The sequence below is a fragment of the Pipistrellus kuhlii genome, unplaced genomic scaffold (genome assembly GCF_014108245.1).
Source record: "Pipistrellus kuhlii isolate mPipKuh1 unplaced genomic scaffold, mPipKuh1.p scaffold_m20_p_7, whole genome shotgun sequence".
NCBI lineage: Eukaryota > Metazoa > Chordata > Mammalia > Chiroptera > Vespertilionidae > Pipistrellus > Pipistrellus kuhlii.
In genome coordinates, this window is record NW_023425573.1 from 8,437,729 (window position 1) to 8,457,044 (window position 19,316).

Genomic DNA, 19,316 nt, shown 5'->3' on the forward strand with positions numbered 1-19,316 from the left:
CTCAAGGTATTTTTTTTTTCTTTTTCTAAATGCAACAAAGGTGTTTCTTTTCACTTAACAGTAACAACACCACCACATTAACTTTCAATTCCAATACCAAAAGTGGAATCTTGGAAAAGTATCCTCATGGCATACTGACATATTCCACTCCTAGTGCCTGGGTCATGAGAAATTAACACCTACTAGCATGCCTGAGTCTAGAATATGCTGATTCTACAAATAATTGCCCTGTACTTCAGGAGCAAATGCCCAAGACGAATGAATGACAGAAACTGAAAAGAAACTATAGACATACAGCAACACATGTTATTGTTTAAGCATATTAGGATCAATACTTCTAGTTGTATTTGGCTGTTATGGTCCAAGGTCACTTCGCACATTGCTAAGGATGCTCAACGCAATGTCTCGGAGGGAGCCACACACAACTGTAGATGCAAAGCAGTCTGAAATGGCAGATGCTGTGTCCTAACACGAACAGGGAAGAGTTTCTAGGGTTCTTGACTGGAATTTAAATATTTAAGCATTTGGGCAAATCTGAATAAGTAAAATGATTACTTTGTTTTCCCGTAGAGTGAGTGAGGAATTCACTTCCCGGGCTAGCTGGATGCTCTTACTTTCAAAGAGAGCTTTACTTCTCTGCTGGAAATGACTCAAATAAGAACTGAAATGATAGAAAGCAGTAGCCTGAAAGGTAAGGGGAAAACACAGAAGCCTCCTAGCAGAGCCCTAGTCATTCCAGGGTTTTACATCTGGCAAGAAGTAGGCTATCTTTGTTTACACCAACCGAAGCCCTGGGGAGAACACAGCGCACAGAATCCACAGGAAGAATTTGGTCATACTTATCAAAGTAGTTTAGTTTTCAAAAACCCACCTTCCTGAAAGGGAAACAACACCTTGAGAACCAATTAGTGGTCTGAAGGGCCGGGAGAAAGACGGTGCTCCTGTGGAAAGATGATTCTGGTGGTTTCAGGTAAAATCCTGGGGCCAGATGCTAAAGCCCAAGCTCCCCAAGCTTATCTCCCCATGGCCCCGGGGACCTGCAGTCTGTTACATCGGTGTCTTCTGAACAGGGACAGGAACAAAGTCTCCAAACAATTTTTGTAAAACATAATCCTGAATCACAGAGTAGGCGGCAATTTTCTGAGGAGTAATGGTAGATGATTGGAACAGCAGAAGGAGAAGAGTGACATGTTCTCTCTGTTTTCCCTAGTGAATCAGATTTCTTATGAGCAATGCTTAAGGCCTCTAGCCTTTCCACTGCACTAAGTAAACAAGACAAATGGATACCAAACCGCCATAATAAGGCTAAACCCGTGATTGATGCTTTTTGCTCCCTAAGATCAGCTATAAACATGCTGTCCAGCGGGCTTTAATGGTGTGATCGTCTGACTCAGCAGACCAGCATCAGGAAAGAAATTTACATAAATGGAAAGTGAAATCCTCCTGCAAGAAACAGGCCCGTTAGAAACTGCTTAGGTAAGGAGATGCTCACTTTCACAAACATGGATATCCATATTCAACCAGTGTTCCAGTAGCCGCTTGCACCTAAGTTATTGCCCATAAAGAAAGCTAAGATGTTTGCTTTTAATTTCCCAAAATTCATTTCAGTTTCAATTTTACTTGGAATAAATTCTGCAAATAGAGCTGTCATCAGGAATAAGAAGAGTAATATCAAGCTGATGTCCACCAACATAACCAAGTCTCACCCTCAAACATAGCAAGCATATGCTTAGGTGGCTTGGCTCAGAATGACAAGCCTGATACAAGATAGTTCCGGGGCGACAGGCCCTGATTTCTAGGAAGATAAACCGATCAGATAAAGAGCCTGCATCTCAGGGCAGCATAGCACAGGGTTTGAAGGCAGACTGCCTGGGTTCAACTCTTAGGTTGAGCAAATCCTGGCTATGTGACCACAGACAGGCACACTGTGGAGGGGCACTAACCACTGCATTCATAATCTAGTGTGAACGTCGAGAGCAAAATGAGAGAAGCCGGAGAGATAGTTTTCATGCAGTGAATGTTATTTGCTGTTGTTGTCATTATTACTATTTTTTTCCTTCTGCTCCTGGCTCTGCATTTTGGAGCTAGATTGTTGGTAGATTGTATGATGGGCCTCAAATCTCCATCCTTTTCTGCACCCACATTTTGCTATGGCTTCATCAGGGGTGGAATGTATTTCCTCACACCTTGGATTGACGTTGGATTCCATCATATTACTTATTTAGGCCAATGGTGTGTGTGTGTGCCTGTGTGTGTAATTACTGTGAGCCAGTTTGGATCCCAGAACTTATGAGGCTTCACTCATTGCTGTGGTCCCTCTGACAGCTCATGGATTAGGAACGTGCTGCAGCTAGTCTGCTGGCTCAGGACACCAGGGATGTGGGGACCACAGTCAGACTTGTCAACCTACAGTGTGATAGATGCTGGCCTGAATCTGAACCCCTCTGGCTGCCCTGCAGTCATGAGGGTCATGAAGGAAATAAAAGTTTACCGATGTATGTTATTAACATTTTGTCACTTATTATGAAACAAAAGCTGATGGTTTTGTCACTTATTATACAACAAAAGATGATGGATCCGAGGAATGCATTAAAGAATTGTCTCTCCACAATGCAATTCTTATTACCAAGGAAAAAGACTGAAGAGAGACACTGTTTCCCAGTGCCTAAGAAACAAAAGTGATATGGTAGGGTGAAGAAGAAAAATGGCCCTCGCTGGTTTGTCTCAGTGGATAAGAGTGTTGGCCAGCGGACTGAAGGGTCCTGGGTTCTATTACAGTCAAGGGCACATGTCTGGGTTGTGGGCTTGATCCTCAGTGAGGGGCATGCAAGAGGCAACTGACCAACAGTTCTCTCTCATCATTGATGCTTCTATCTCTCTCTCCCTCTCCCTTCCTCTCTGAAATCAATATATATATATATATATATATATATATATATATATATATTAAAAAAATATATATATATGTAAATACTCCCACAAAACCAGGATTCTAGGAGCAGGCTGCTCCTATAAACCTAACTAGTTCTGCTTGGGTTTTGTGGGGGAGGTGGCATACATTATTAATATGAAGATTATTTAAAAATGGCTAACATTTATTGGAGGCTTATCATAGGCACTGTGCTAGGCACTTTATACATATTGCTCTTTTTTGTCTTCGCAAGAGCACCAGGAGGTAGGCGCTACTAATTTTACTCTTTTTACAAATGAGGAAACTCAGCCATAGTGAGGACAAGTGGCCTGCCTACAAACACAGAGTGAGAGAGTAGCTGAGGCCGCACGCAAACTCAGGAGATCTCACTGTCCAGCAAGAGCTGAAGCGAGCTCAAGCATGATTCCCTCTGTGATCACTTTACTGCTTTAATCACATGGTCTGTATCTCTTTATTTAATCCTGAGAAACCCCTGGATTATGTGTTACTTGTTATCCCCATTCTACAGGTGAGGAAACGGGAACATGACAGGTCAAGTTCCTTCCTAGCAGCTGGTGGGTTGGAACTGAACACAGTTCGTCTAATAACTATACCTGATTCAATGCTCACAGCTATGATCACACTTCCCATCCAAAGGGAAAGGGCAGAATCACATTCTCCCCCCCACCCCTTTTTTTTGGGGGGGGGGGGAGGTGTATAAGCTTCTCCAAGTTCAAAGGCAAATCTGCCTTCCCAGCACCATGGTTACCTCCAAGTGCATAAAATGTGATAAACGGCCTTCAGCTTCTACCACAATCACTCACAAGCTCCACCGAGCTTTCTTTCTTGCAAGCGCAGTTTTCTTATTTGCTGCCTTGACATTGACTTATTTTTTTTGTGCTGTTTTTCTGCTGGTGTATTTTTAGGTTGAAGTCTGTCAGCTCGCACATCCAGAGTCATTCACACAGAGTAATAAGAAGAATGCAAGAGAGCATATTAATCATGGAGGGTTTGCAGAACCATCTCTAGGAAATGACATTAACCACTTAAAGTCTGAGGAGAGACCCCTGCTGCCCAGATGAGTCCACACACATTTCTGAGTGTGTCACGAAGGCCCATTGGTCTCCCCTTCACACACCTTCTCCATCCAGAACGCAGGCCCCAAAGCTGCAGCTCTGAGTACCTTCCCACTGACGGGGAAAGCTCATTCTTACCCACCTTAAAAGCAGCACCTCCATGGATGACGGATTTGATAAAAATCCCCATGTCTGTTCCAGTTTCTCGAGATTTGTTGCCTTTCAAGCTCACTCCCAGGCCAGCGGAGCCAGAGTCATTCAGGGGGATCTCGAAGGTGAGCTGGTCCGTGGTTTCTGGGGAGAGGGCCCGGCAGTCAGGTTCTCCTTTCTGTTGGGGAGACGGACATGAGGAGGGTGGAGGGAAGAAAGCAAGTTAATATCCACATTCTCACGTGGCCAAACACAGATGCACTTGGTAAGGTGGCGATTGGACCTCTAACAGCTGAATTCCTGTCCCCATGGGGCGAAGGGGGGGTCATTCTCTCTGCAGGGGCCACCACGTCCATGGAGAGGTGGAGGGTTCGGGGAATTATAGTTGGTAATGGGCCCAAGAGAGGATCCTTTGGCAAGGCAGGGCTGTGTCATTGGAAACGTCGCGTAAGTATTTGGAAATCCAGCAAGATAGTCTCCATAATTAAACTGGCTGGGTGTTAGACTTAGGGGATCCTAGATACCAGGAAGCCCTTAGCTGTGTGGTTGTGACACTTTTATTTTACAGACAAAGAGACAGAGCTTAGTGTAGAAACATGCTAACATTGTGAGGAAATATCTGGCTTATATAATTTAAAACATCATTTACTGTGAAAGCAATGCTACTGAGAAAGATTGTCCTTAGGATGCAGAGCTTTGGGAAGACAACTTGCTATTTTAAAGTTAGAGAGATGTGACTTGTAATGAATATCACTGAATTAAATTTTACTTTGTGAAAACTCAGGCCTTACCTATGCTTCTTTGGGTAGTAGACCTGACTGGCAACCCATTTTTGAGCCTAGACAAAAAGGATAATACACAAGAAATATTCACGTTCTCTTTGACAAATGAACCCGAGACGAAAATAGAAGTTCTCAGAAAATGCAGAGGATGGTGGAAAGGCACACTTAGGGTTCAGGCATCTAGGTAGAAGCCCGTGGTCAATCATATTTGGTCCCCAGTACTCCCAAATATACACTAGGAAGTGCTGCCCGTGTGGTAAACCTTGCAGGTGCCCCTCCTACATATCTCAGGCTTGCAGAAAGACGAAACACTGCCACAGGAGTTAACATTGGAAAACGAGATGGCCCTGGAAACCATCGGCTCTTGAGGTCAGTAGTTCCTTCCTCTCCATAATTATGTCTAGACACTCTCATCTTAAGGTCACTTTGAGGGATTCTTATGTAAAATTACATATTTTGAAAATTACTGTGAAGGTCTAAATGCCAGTCACAAAATGACAACTATAAAATCAGAGGTAGCAAAGAACCCATAATTAAACCAGGATTTGGAGGTTGGATCATAGCCAGATCCACCAAAAAAGAAAAAAAAAAATCCATGTCTAACTTTAAAGAAATAGTTCCTTCATTTAATTTCATTGTAAATGAAATTAGCTGTGAATATTTTGACAATAGGAAGTTTAAAAAAATGAAACTTTATTGCTTAATTTAATAAACCTATTACAGGCTAGCTCTTTTAACTAACTCATTTTATTATTATCTAAGAAAAATTTCATTATTTGATTAAAACTCACTGTCTTTTTTTCCATTGGAATGCCAGAGTTAACTGCAAATTATTAGACTGCATCTTTATTTTCTAGAATGCCCTATTCAGAATCCATAACATTTCCAAAATCATTTATGTGTCCAAATCTCTCTGGGATTTAGTGAATTTAGGTGAAATAAAGTGCTGCTGAATTAAAGTATAAATTAAAGAACAGCTGTTCTTACTGGAAGTTTGTGAGAGAGAAAGACTAGGAAGTTTCTCTGGCTTTTTATCTGCTGAGTCAGAGATACGAAGCCCAGTTTTGCTTCCACCACTTTATTCTATATTCAACTCAGGTTTCTTTTGGCAACTGTTTAACTCTTAGAAAGATTGACAACCACCAGTTGTACTGACACCTTGCATTTAGTGCGTACGTGGTAAAACCAAAATTAAATCAGGTGAAGTATGGTTATCTTTTCATTTTTAACTTAAAAAAGATCTTTTTTTTAAGTCCCTGCTATCAGAAAGCCAGACATAGCAACAAAATCAAACTAGGGCTCACAGTGATTGAGTGATTCTTTTCTGAGTGCTTCACACATATCCATGTTATGCACTCTTCACACCAAGCCTTTAGAGATTATTCTGATCCCATTTATGGATGAGGAAACTGAGCTGCATGGCAGTTTGTAAGTACTGTCTGTGCACATGTGTAAGTACTGTGTGTGCACGTAAGTAGAGCGTGCATGTATGTAGTTTCATGTCTGTATGCATGTAATTACATGTGTGCATGCATGTAAGTACCACGCTGACAGTCCATAAGACTGTAATTGTGGGAGCTTTGTGGAGCCCAGGCAGTGTGGTTCCTGTGTGAGACTCTTCATGGCTGTACCAAATCTCAGTTTCTCTGAACTACCATGACTTGACCTCACCACAAGAATTTTCAAGACAGATGCCCACAGGGACCGTAAGACACTATGCAATTTCACATCCTCCACTCAATTACAGTAACATTTTATATCTTTCTTTTGCTATACCAGGCTCAGGCCATAATTAGTGGTCTCTAATAATAGCAACATTCCCAATGGTGGAGGAAGCCATTATAGTAGTTAACACAGCCATTTCCTGTTAGAAATAAATGTCCCTTTACCTAATGGACAAAAAAATCAATATGCTGAATGCCTTCCTCCAATAATCTTGGCTCAACTAGTAACTGGGAAAATTAAACTCAAATCTTGCCAGAAAGCATTTTGGGGTAGGATGGAGAGAGGTATAAAGTCCTCACAAGGGCCTCAAAGCAAGGTCTTAGTTATAGAATGAGCCCAAAGGCAGCGGTACATGGGACCTTCGAATCTCCCCAGCTTCTTCGCTTTCAGACAAGGGCTCTCCTCACACTGTGCCAGGAGTATCCCATGCTTTCTCCACCCAAGACATCCGGAGGGAAAACGAAACCAAAGAGGCAAGCCTGGCACAGTCAAGGAAATCCTACAAATTCCATTGATTTCTGTCTTTTCATTACCTCTTATACTTTGCTAGTAGAGGCCATGTCTCCAGAGTCGAAGTCCTTGAGGTTCCTAGAGCAGGGCCCAGGATGGATGCTCAGATGCTCAAGCTGCATGCACCTAGGTCTAATGTCATAGCGCCTGCCCTGGGCCAGCCATACAGGATGCCCGGCTCAGGCTTTCTCAACCTCAGCACAACTGGTATTTGGGACCTGATAACTCTTTGGAGTAAGGGATTATCCCATGCACAGTAGAATATTTAGCAGAATCCCTGGCTGCCGCCTCCTAGATGCCAGTAGTAGTTCCTTCCCCAGTTTTGACAACCAAGAAAGCCTTAGGCGTTACTAAATGTCTCCTGGGGTCAAAATCACCTCCAGCTGAGAACTATGAGCCAGAATCAACAGTTGCCAGATGTTGTTGAGGTGAAGGCCACCAGAATCCAGAGAGGCACTGGAACTGCAGAGCGGCCTGTCCATATGTTCCCAAGTCCTAGAAGGGGGTGGCAGTAAAAGCCTCTTCAACTGACTAGGTCTCAGGCTGACCTAGTCACTTGAAGAGGTTCATGACTGACTACTTACGAACTGTTAGGGAATTCTGCACTTAGTTATGTCTGGTTTTATAGCAGCTAATTTTCCAAAGGTATAAATGTGAACATTGTGGCACAGAGAATGAAAAGTGATAAGCATTAAATTTATTGGTTGGAACATCTGCAGAATACTACCTTTTACTTACATAAGAACTGAGAAGAAAAAGGCAGCATAGCAAGTGGTGTTGGTCAGGTTAGTATTGCTTGCAGGTATGCTATTTCTCTTACTTATTAAGAATCACATAATTATGAAAAATAGTATTGACACAGCAACTTTTAATCATGTGAGAATATATGAAATGAAGCACAAAAACTTATGTGTGCAGTATATTTCAATTATGTAACATATACACTTCATACACATAATCAGATAACTACTCATCTATCTACCTATTACCTACCTGCCCCTTATCCTGCCTCATCTATTTCTACAGAAAATAATGGTTATCTACTGACACTGGAATATAGACCATTCTTATGTGGAAGTAGATATAAGTAGAATATATGCTACATATGTTCTTTTAAAACTATATATAATACATAATACATATATTCTAGAAGCCTGGTGCACAGATTTGTGCATTGGTGGGGATGTGGCCTGTGAGGATCACCCTCTGTGGAAGCATCTCTCCTCCTGGTCAGTGGAGCAGCTGTGGACCCGCCCTCTGAGCTGCTGAAGAATAAGGAAATTAGTCTGAGCTGATATTTTGGGGTAATGTCTTAGGTAAAGGCATGTTCTGTGTCCTGGAGGAACCTGGCAAAGAGCTTTGCATCCCAAAGCCACTCGGTGAATGTCCTTGATGTGTGATGCCAGGTCGGTGACACCATTGGGGATGTTCAGGGAAGCCGTGATCCAGGATCCTCAGACATCAGGACAGCCTCCCGGGGGTGGGGGTGGGGTGTCCACAGTCACATCCCCTCTTGCCATCCGCCTATGCCAGCACCCATGCTCTTTCTAGAACATACCTTAGAGGGCCTGCATCAGCTGGTGGGGTCAGGCCAGAGTCTTTCCCTTTCATGCCATACTTTCTGCTTCTGGGGGAGATAATACCCTAGTCCAGCTTTAATATCAAATTCTCAACGAAGGCTCTGGGATGTGCTGTTGCTGCCAATTTGTGATAGACTTTTGATTGCTCATGGTTTTAAATTGCATCATGTAGCTCAAGTCACAAGTGAACACTGCAAACAGCAATGTTCATGGTACATTTCATCAAGTTTGGGAAGCACTGTGATCAATCACCAAAATGACATTATCTATCTGCTTACCGTTCTCTCTACCCTTCAATGCATATATGCATATGTGAGCACACACATCGACAAATGTTTTATGAGGAAATACCCAGAGTGCAATGGATTCTAGTATTTTCTAAGCTGTTTTATTTTTTGAAAAGCTTTGGTCACTCTCTGCTACATTTAAATATTGAATCATTGTTTTCAATTTGAAAAATACTGCTGTGATGGATATATACACATTATCTTTATTAAATAAAAAAAGAAGTGAAATGCAAAACCAAATGGTAAGTAAAATATTAACTGCCTTTTAAAAAAATTATAAGCCATTTTAATGTTTTATCATATGTATCCCCGCCTTAACCAACCTGTTATTGTGTTCTAGGCAAATGTTCTTCAAGTTTTTAAAGTCATTGTTTGGTTATCACCCTGATTGTATGTATATCCTTCTCCCTTCCATTCAGTTATTTCTTTTCTTATTTCTCCATTTTCTCATTTTGTTTTCCATATTACTATTTCTATACCTAAACATGATGAATAACCTATCATGGTTGGGATTCAGGAATTGGATTCAGGAATAATTTTATAATTTCTAATTATAAAATTAGAAATTCTATAAAGTATTAGCAATTGAGATACTTAGTTTGTCCCCCCCCCCCCCCCGCTTCATTTTTTTTTTTTTTAAAGAGCAGAAGGAGGCAACTACTAAAAGCAAGAGCTGATCTCTGGGGCTGAATTTATCAAAAAACAGTTTACTTTAAGTAATGGATAAACCCATTCTGGTCCAAGATACTAGAATTAATATTTGGCAACCATAGTCATTCAGCAACTTTTTATGAAGCATCCACTATGCACTGAACCCAAAATAAGAAATGGCCTATTTATACAGAACATACTTGACAAATAGTTTATTGAACAACACGGAGGGCCTTTCCGTTTCAGTCACAGTGTTATCCAAGAGGAAAAAACAGACTTCAAGAATAGGAAAGAGGAAACAGAAGAATCTACACAGTCAGAGCTTGCCAGATATTCTAACCATTTTTATCAAACAAATATCAAAAGCAATTACTCGGCGTGAGAGGAGGAAAGAGAGGCAGGAAGATGGATGACTGGGGAGACATCTATATTATTAGCTTAAGAGTGTTCCAAATGGGGCCATTCTGGAATCACAAATGTCCTTGTGTTGCAAAGCAGTGCTTGATTCACGCACATGAGTGGTAACAACCCGGCTTTTCAAACCCCGGGGGAACCCACCAGACTGCAGGGCCAATGTTCAATTTCCCAGAAGCCCAGGTCAGACCTGAAAGCATCCATGCTGAACCCTTATGGTCCTCATTTCATTAAATGCTGTGTTCTTGGCTCAGCACGAGTAAGCTCTGGATGTCTTAGCCTGGCCTCCCAAATGTGTAATTAGTCTGTGTTGTGAGCAGCTTACTTTATGCAAGACTTATGCTTCCCATGCAATCATTTTGTCAATTACCAAAACTCAAACAAAAGGGCTTTAAGGGAAAAAATAAAAAGAATGCTTTTCTAAAAATATATAAAGCAAAAGCCCTACCTGGCAATTCTGCCAGGATATTTTATAATAGGCTTACCCACTGTTAACTTTTGTTAACTAAATAAATTCTAAGGAATTTAGGGTGATGAAACTTTTGTTATAGCTAAATAAATTTTCACAACAGTGAAAGGATAAGACACCTGCAAGGCACTTAATTTCTGAAATTTTTTAATCTTCTAGAAAAGCATGAGTAGCTATTATCAACATGAAAGCTTTTTGGCCAATTGGATTATATAAAATTCAACATGTGGCTATTACCCGAGAGAGGGGATCAGAGGCTCGTTCCAACAGCTGGGAGGCATTTTATTTCAAAAAAGATTATATTTCTCAGAGAGGAAAGAAAAGAAGACAATAAGAGAGGAGTGGGCACATGCAAATGTACATGGTAATCTGAGGATGATCACTGTAATAAATGGTAAAAGGCTTTCCCACCACTGCTGCTGATATAGACATGAAATCTGCAGAACTCACGGGTGATTTACAAGTGGATAGATTATCTTTTAAAGTCTTTTGTCTTCTGGACAATATAGACAAATTACCAAAAAGAAACACAGATCACAGTGAAGATAAGTTTTTACAAATATACTGAATTATACTATAGGTTGCTGAGAACCAACCCACAGTTCAATCTTATACATCAATCATATGGCAAAGAAAAATGTAAGTTAGTGCTGCAATAAGTAGCAGAAAAGTTTCAGAGCTACATGTGAGCAACACTGGTATTTATTTTTAATGGATAGAAATATTCCATGTAGATTTCTCATAGTTAGCTCAATAATCAATATTTATTATACACGTCCTTATGTGCACATTTATTCATTTTAAAAGAATTTGTAACCAAAGATCTGAATGAAGGAAATTCTATAAAGTATTTACAATTGAGATACTTTGTTTTGTTTGTTTATTTGTTTGTTTTTTGTGCTTTTTGAAAGGGAAAGAAGGAGGCAACTACTGAAAGCAAGAGCTGATCTCTGGCTGAATTTATAAAAAAAATAGTTTACTTTAAATAATGGCTTAATAACCTACTACCAGAAAACAAATGTCAAAAAATGGCCATTCTTTCTTGCCTGTTCAATCTAAAAGTACCTTAATTTAATACTAAAAGCCAGAGATTGAAACTAACCAAAGTGAAGTCAGACTTAAGATTCTTGTAGCAACCTTTTTCCTCTTCTACTTACAGTACTTACACATGAAATATCAGCAAATTCCAGTTTATTGACACTGACACGACTTTTCCTTTGTCAATAGAGATTAATAAAATGGATATAATATTTTGTCATTAAAAGTAATATAAGTGATATTTTATATTCAGATGGCATGGGGCTTTATAAAACTAGAACCTGCTTTGTTAACATCAAGAAATAGCAGGTCTTTTTGTTCTGTGTTTTTAAAAATGGATTACAGAACCATGATTACAGATGTCTTAAATATGCTACAGGTAATTAATTAGTGGTTAAAATACAAGAAGACATGCCTTTGTATGAATATAAGATGCAAGAACAAACCACTTGATTGTAATGATTGACTGATCTGAGAAGGAGCCTCGGTGGGCCCGGTTCTGAGAGGATTGGACTCCCATGTGAGAAGCTGGGTTTGTGATCACAAATGTTTTGTATGCCAGGTTCCCTGCACACAACACCCTGAAAAGACAATGCAATGACTAAGGACAGAGCTGCACGTAAATAAAAACGTAAGGGCACACAGTCATGGTGTCTGCTCCACTCCGAGCCCAGCTCTCTGCTCAGGAAGGGGTGGCGCTGAGGAAATTGGAGGTGCCCTCTGACCCCGCCACAGCAAGTGCAAGGGCTGCCAGTGCTTCCTGAGGAAGTCTGGCCCGGAGCTGTGCCCAATTAGAGCAGGCTTCAGAAACCCAGGAAGCCAACCAGATGGGTCCCCCGGAACACATGGATCCCTCTAAGGTCTAACGCACAGGCTCACAGCAGTGCAGTAAAGGGGAAATGCGGGTTTCCATGAAGAAAAAGTCTAGAGAAAGGGTTTCTTTATTTTGGGACTTCTCAGTGCTTTTAGAATAATACTGCACTATGGAACACGTGTGCATAAAGCATATGATAGAGACAGTGTTCCTTAGCATACAAGCAATGCAGTGCTTCACTAGGGAGCATAGGGAAGGAAGGTGAGGCTAGAAACAACTGGGGCAGAGGAGAGAGGTTTGAGAGAGAAATCTTGTAGATCATGAACAAAGTCCTAAAGATACTGCACAACTTCCTGGTTAAACCTTCCAGTTCCGTTTCTTTTTCTGCATCACATCTTTAAAAAACAATAAATAAATAAATTATATATATATATATATATATATATATATATATATAAAACTGATTTTTTACAGAAAGGAAGGGAGAGAGTCAGAAACATCAATGAGAGATAAATATCAATTAGCCACCTCCTGCACACCTCCTACTGGGGATGTGCCCACAACCAAGGTACATGTCCTTGACCGGAATCAAACATGGGACCCGAAGGTCCTCAGGCCAACACTCTATCCAGAGCCAAACCGGTTAGGGTATGTGTGTGTGTATATATATATATATATATATATATATATATATATATATATATAGTATTGATTTCAGAGAGGAAGGGTTGAGGAAGAGAGAGAAAGAAACATCGGTGATGAGAGAGAATCATTGCTTGGCTGCCTTCAGCACGCCCTACACTGAGGATTGAGCCCACAACCCAGGCATGTGCCCAGACTGTGAATTGAACTGTGCCCTCCTGGGCCAGTGCTCAACCACGGAGCCCCATGGCCGGGCTGCATCACACTCTTGTCTACATTCCGTAGGTCACGTTCAGCATCAGCAACAACAAAAGGTCATAGGGGTCACTCCAGGCCTCAGCCGTGCCAGACAGCCAGGGCATTCTGAAGCTTTTAGAATGAGGGACTCCTTATTAAAGGGGCCTAAATGTTTGGCTTCCTTATGAGTAGTTTAAAAATATACCAATATTTTTTCATTTTGGATTGGGAGACTTCTGTAGGTCATTTAAAGACAATGCATTACAGGTTGTTTTCACTGGGATTTTAGGAAGTACAGTCAAAGAATAGACTCTTCAACCTTTACAGTGAAAGTATAAGAATGCTCTACATAACACCCTCCCTTCTAAGTACGTGGGTCATTATTTAGGGTACAATAACTCTTTTAGCAAAGAAATACAGCTTTCTTCCCAACTTAAGAATTCTAAAGGCTGGTATTACATCTCAGTTACCTACATTTCCCTAGAGGACCCTGTTAATGTTCTTTCCTTTCAGGTGCAGACAGTCACGTTTATTTAATCACATTACCATGTAAAACAGTACAACTGCCGCCTCAAGAAAGTGATATTTGATTAGAGGCAGGGGGAGGGGAAGTTTATATTTGTTGATTTTGCCTATAAGAAAATCAAGAGATTAAAACATAGCCATTTTAACCCTACCCATTGTTTCTGATGTCTGAGTTTCACCTTAGGAGATTCCAAGGGGAAACCAATCCCCTTTAGTACCTTATTAATGATACATAATCCCAGTGTTCTTAATATACATATATATGTGTGTGTATTTATAATTACCATATAAACAGTGTGTCCTAAAAATGTATACACACTTTGGGATTATAAAGTCAGTATTTATTAACATACAGTTCATTTTCAAAATTTAAAAGAATCGATACAAATGAGTATATCATATATATATATATATATATATATATATATATATATATAAAACATCATTTGCAGATAGACACATAATTTGGCTCTTAATAATTAAATCAATCTGTTAAAATTAATTTTCAGATAAAATTGACTATAAACTAAAAGAAGTCATTTAAGTTCTAGAGAGTATGAAAACCCATAACATTACACTGTGATATATCTTCCTATCCTCACTATGACAAACAATTTTAAAGGAGAGGGGAAATTTACCCAAAGTTAATTGGGGGAAAGTGAGTGAATATACTAATTGTCTGTTGCTATAAAAATATTGCATAACAAACCACCAAATATTGTGACATGAAAAATAAGGCATCTATTTCTGGCTCACATATCTACAGGTTGATGGGGGTTTGGCTGATCTAGGCTGGGCTCAGGTAGGCCTGCCTCCAAGCTGTGGATTTCTCATCGTCCTTGGATCACTGGATATATGAAGTGTTTCCCTCATGATTAAAAACAGGAATATATTTTTTAAAATTTCTTTAATGATTAAGTTATTACATATGTGTCCCTGGTGTCTGTGCCCACTGGTTATGCAAACACGTACTTTGGTTGATCTCTCCCCCTTCTCCCACCCTCCCCTGCCTTTCTTCTGAGGTTTGACTGATCAATCCTTAAAAACAAAAGTAATTTTAAAACATTTGCTCACAAAACATCCATTAGGATCTCATTGGCCAAATGAATTCATAGGCCAAGTCCAGAGGCTATGGTTGGAAAAATACTCTCCACACACCATAAGACCATGACAAGAGTATGGGTATATGATGCTCTGATCGGAAGTGAAAAATTTAGACCAATAATTGCATTCACCAATGGGGCGATTTTTTTTTCTTTTTTCTTTATTTTTTCTTGACACAAGGGTTAATGATGTATCATAGGGCTTATATTTCTCTTAATCATGTCTCTTTTTTTGAAGTCAGGTTTTCTATTTGACACATATGTCCATCTGCCATCAGCTGGATATTTCCTCACCTCCAAATTCATATACTCAAGTCCTAATCCCCAAGGTGATGGTATCAGGAGGTGGGGATTTAGGAGGCCATCATGAATGGGATTAGCACCCTCATAAAAGAGAACCCACAGCCTCCCTAGTCTTTCCTACATAGGGGATACAATGAGGAGTCCCTGGCCCAAAGAGGGATCTCATCCCACCATGCTGGCATCTGACCTTGGACTTCCAGACTCCAGACCAGGGGTCCTCAAACTTTTTAAAGTGGGGGCCAGATCATGGTCCCTCAGAGAGCTGGAGGGCCGGACTATATGAACTACTAATTCCTACTGTAACACCTCGGCTGCGCTCACTGCCCAAAAAACCTGGCGGGCCGGATCAGACTCCTCTGCGGGCCGCATGTGGCCCGCGGGCCATAGTTTGAAGACGCCTGCTCCAGACTATGAGAACTAAGTTTCTGTTATTTAGAAGCCACTCAGTTACAGCAGTGCAAACACACTAACACAGTATCTCAGAGTCTGAAGCTCACAGTGGCTTCCGGAGCTGTAATATTTTCCCAAGGTAAAGGGGTTAGGCAACCCAATTCTGGGAAGATCCCTCCTCCCACATCTCTTCACTGTTCCTGCCAAGTTCTTGAAAGGGACTGCTCTGGAGGTCCCTGAGTCCTAACTAACTGTTGAGATATTAAATGTTGCCTTTCACTTTACATTCTTCTGCAGCATTCACCATCTGAATCCTCCCCTGCCTTGCCGTCATATATAGTATAGGAAAGCAGGACAAGGGGAAAGGAGCAATTTCTATGGCCTTAATTCCTGTAAAATCCGTGTGTAATTACAAGAAGTTTAAAAGTTCAGCACACTTCCAATCAATATCTCCCTAGCTATTGGTTGTGCAGGATTCCTTTCTCCCCTGAACTAATGGATCTTAATTTTCAAACAAAGTCAAGTACATATCAAAGACTAAACAAGGACCACACAAATTCAGTTCCTACCTAAGGAATTAAATTCTTTATCAATTTAATCCAGCACAAATCCAGTTTCACCTGCTGAAAGATTCATCTAAGCACAACGAGCAAACAACCTTTCTGGTGAAGCATTTTCCTGGTGGCACAGACCTACAATTTTCGCGACACTTAATGAAATCCCACATAAGAAAAAATCGATTTCCCATGTATCTGCGTATATATCAAGTATAGACATTATTTCCCCCTCAAAGGTTTAATGGAATAAAAGGCTATTTACTTAGCATTTCCAAACGCCCTGACTTCGTGCTCAGCACACAAGATGCTCCTTCCTTCCCTGATGTTATCAGCGGGAAAACAACTTGCTTTCCCCGAGCTCCTATGTGGGTTTCTTTCCCCCAGTCTTATGATTCTCATCACTTTCTATTTTTACAGTAATTTGCTGACCTGTCTGTCTCAACTCCACTGTACCATTGTGATCCCATCAAAGGCAGGAATTATGCTTAATTCAACTTTGAATCCAGTTCAGCTTCCAGTAGGATGCATATGTGTAATAAATATTTGTGCTACTGTGATTTCATAAATTATTCTGTTGACACTTCTCTGCCACAGTGCCCTTTTTGAAATAATAGCATTAAAAGATCAAAAAACAAAAATAACAATTGTATATCTTACATCTTATCTACAAAACCACCATTTTAACTCTTCTACCATATATGCTCTAGCATATTTGTTAGATGGAAAAAAAAATTAGTTAAATGTCACAAAGAACATCTCTTATTTATTTATTTTTTTTAAGATGGATTCTCTCTTCCTAAAACCCATTCTCTCCCCTCCTCCCACTTTGACACCCATTGGAAAACTCTTACTTAGCCATCAAAGCCCAACTTAATTGCCACCTACTCTCTGTGGCTGGGCCCTCAGCTGGGTCTCCTTAGCACTCTATACATAATTAAATTATAGCGCTGATCACAATGCATTATGGTTATTTGTTATTACATAAATCTTTAAGCACTGCAAGGCAACATTGACCATTGTACTTGTACTTATGCCACTATTCTAATGCTTGCCTGAGAATGAGTGAATGCTACCTATTTTTAAAAGAGCATTGCTGTCAAGCACTACATCAATTAGTTCTTCCTTTGTAGGTCAATATGGGCCATGTTATTGTTAATATTAAAAGTAGTTTAAAAATTGCCAATTAAGTTTCAATACTTCTTAATAGAGATCAACATTACCATCATCAAATGGAAGTTTGGAATAATTTGCAGAACTCTGAGATGTGCATTTGGGGTGTCCATAGCAAGTAGGTTTCCTTTCTCATTTCTATAACAGTGCTAAGTTTAATCATGACCTGTGTGCACTCTGATGCCTACGAAGCGCTGAGAAATGCAAGAAAATAGCTTGCAAATGTTTCTACGAACTTAGATTTATTTTGGCTCATCTGATCACCATATCCGCTCTTGAGTTTTGATATGGGGTGGAGTGAATCTGTCATTCACTTCTGCTTTATTATGACAGCTGGTACTATTTGGCAACTACCCTGTTAACATTAACCCTAAAAAAACATTTTTTTTTTTTTTTTTTACATTTAAAACGAAGACTGTGTCTATATCAACTCCTGAGCAATTGGTTTAAAATCACTTACTAAGACAATTCATTATTATAAAATGGAAAAGCAAGTAAATTAAAAATGGCTTTGGCAGTTATTTTCTAAAAACTAAACTGGGCACTCTTTGGTCACAGACCCCATTTAAAACACCCCTAGTATATTTGGTATCTCCCCATCTTTGACCTTTCAAAATTACTGCATATTAGGTTCAAATAATCCATAATTTTTATTTCCTCTGAGAACATATTTTATTTATTTATTATTTATTTTTTATTGTCTAAAGTTTTACATGTCTTCTTTTCCCCCAACAATGAGATACCATCTCACACCTGTCAGAATGGTTATCAATGACAAATAACAAATGACAAGTGCTGGCCAGGATGGGGAGAAAAAGGAACCCTCCTGCACTGCTGGTGGGAATGCAGACTGGTGCAGCCACTGTGGAGAACAGTATGGAGTTTCCTCCAAAAATTAAAAATGGAACTCCCCTTTGACCCAGAATATTTTATATGCTGTTTTTTTTTTTCACTAAAGAAGAATCAAAGTCATAATTCAAATCTGTTAATGACTGGTAGAGAGACACCTGCCCAATTATGTTCTTGTAAAGGCAGTCCTTAACCTCAGCCTTTGTCTCTGTGGCTAGAGAGTTCATCCCATTATTTTAGCCACATCAAAAAGTAGGGCATGGGCTAAACAAATATGTGTGATTTACAAAGGCAGCCATATTTCAGTGAAACAAAGCAAGCTGCCTAATACTTAATAGGGACCGTATGTCTAGTTCTATTTCTTTTTTGTAACACTGAGCGAAAATCCAGTGTACTTAAGAGAAAAGGCTGAGAGACATAATCAAAGAGTCAAAAAATTCTAGAATTATGAATAAGTGCAAATCATTTTCTGATATGTTAAACGCAATAGGTAGGTATCAATTTTAACCATTATTCAGCATGTCAGTACAGTCTGTACTCTGTCCAGATCTTGAACTTCTAACAAAATAATCTATACCAGTAGAAAAATTCAGCTGCAACTTCCTAGGAAATATTAATAGTGTTCTAAGAACATCGTGTGTGATCAAAATCCCGATTTCCTCCCTAGTTGTCTATTAAAATAATTTCCCACATTCTTTTAAAGAAAAACAGACTTGGGGGGTTGGAGGGGAAGAACGGTCTTCCTTTAGCTTTCCTCACTCTCTGGTTTGCGGTCATTAATGTCTACTTAATACCACCCTCTGTCACCTGTCTCTCCTGGGACAGTACTTTCAATTAAACCTTTTATTTCACCCAAGAATGCCTGTTCTGATTGACCACTGCACTTTTTATCTGTGGATTTATGATCATCTAATGCACATTTCCTCACAGGCTGAATGGCCTCATGAATTCTTATTGTTCTTACACCAGAAGAGAAGTGGAAAACAAAATTAGCTCCTGCAGAAGACAGGAAGGAAGTGGCGTTTGTTTAACACTGCAAGAGGCCTTTCACTGATGCCCGATGGCCTTGACCCTGGCCCCATGTGCTGACTGCCCTTGCCTGGCTGCTCTCCTCTGATAAGACTCACCAAGTC

General features: G+C 40.0%; 1 protein-coding gene across 5 annotated transcripts in view; it reads right to left on the minus strand.

The window, feature by feature from the left end:
- PARD3B (par-3 family cell polarity regulator beta) overlaps window positions 1–19,316 on the minus strand; it is an 861,922-nt gene that overhangs the window by 377,731 nt on the left and 464,875 nt on the right. For all 5 annotated transcript variants that reach the window (XM_036420516.2, XM_045575575.1, XM_045575573.1 and 2 more), the window contains exon 11: window positions 4,130–4,315. In XM_036420516.2, the coding sequence (XP_036276409.1) occupies window positions 4,130–4,315 (186 nt within the window). The remainder of the gene's footprint in view (window positions 1–4,129; window positions 4,316–19,316) is intronic.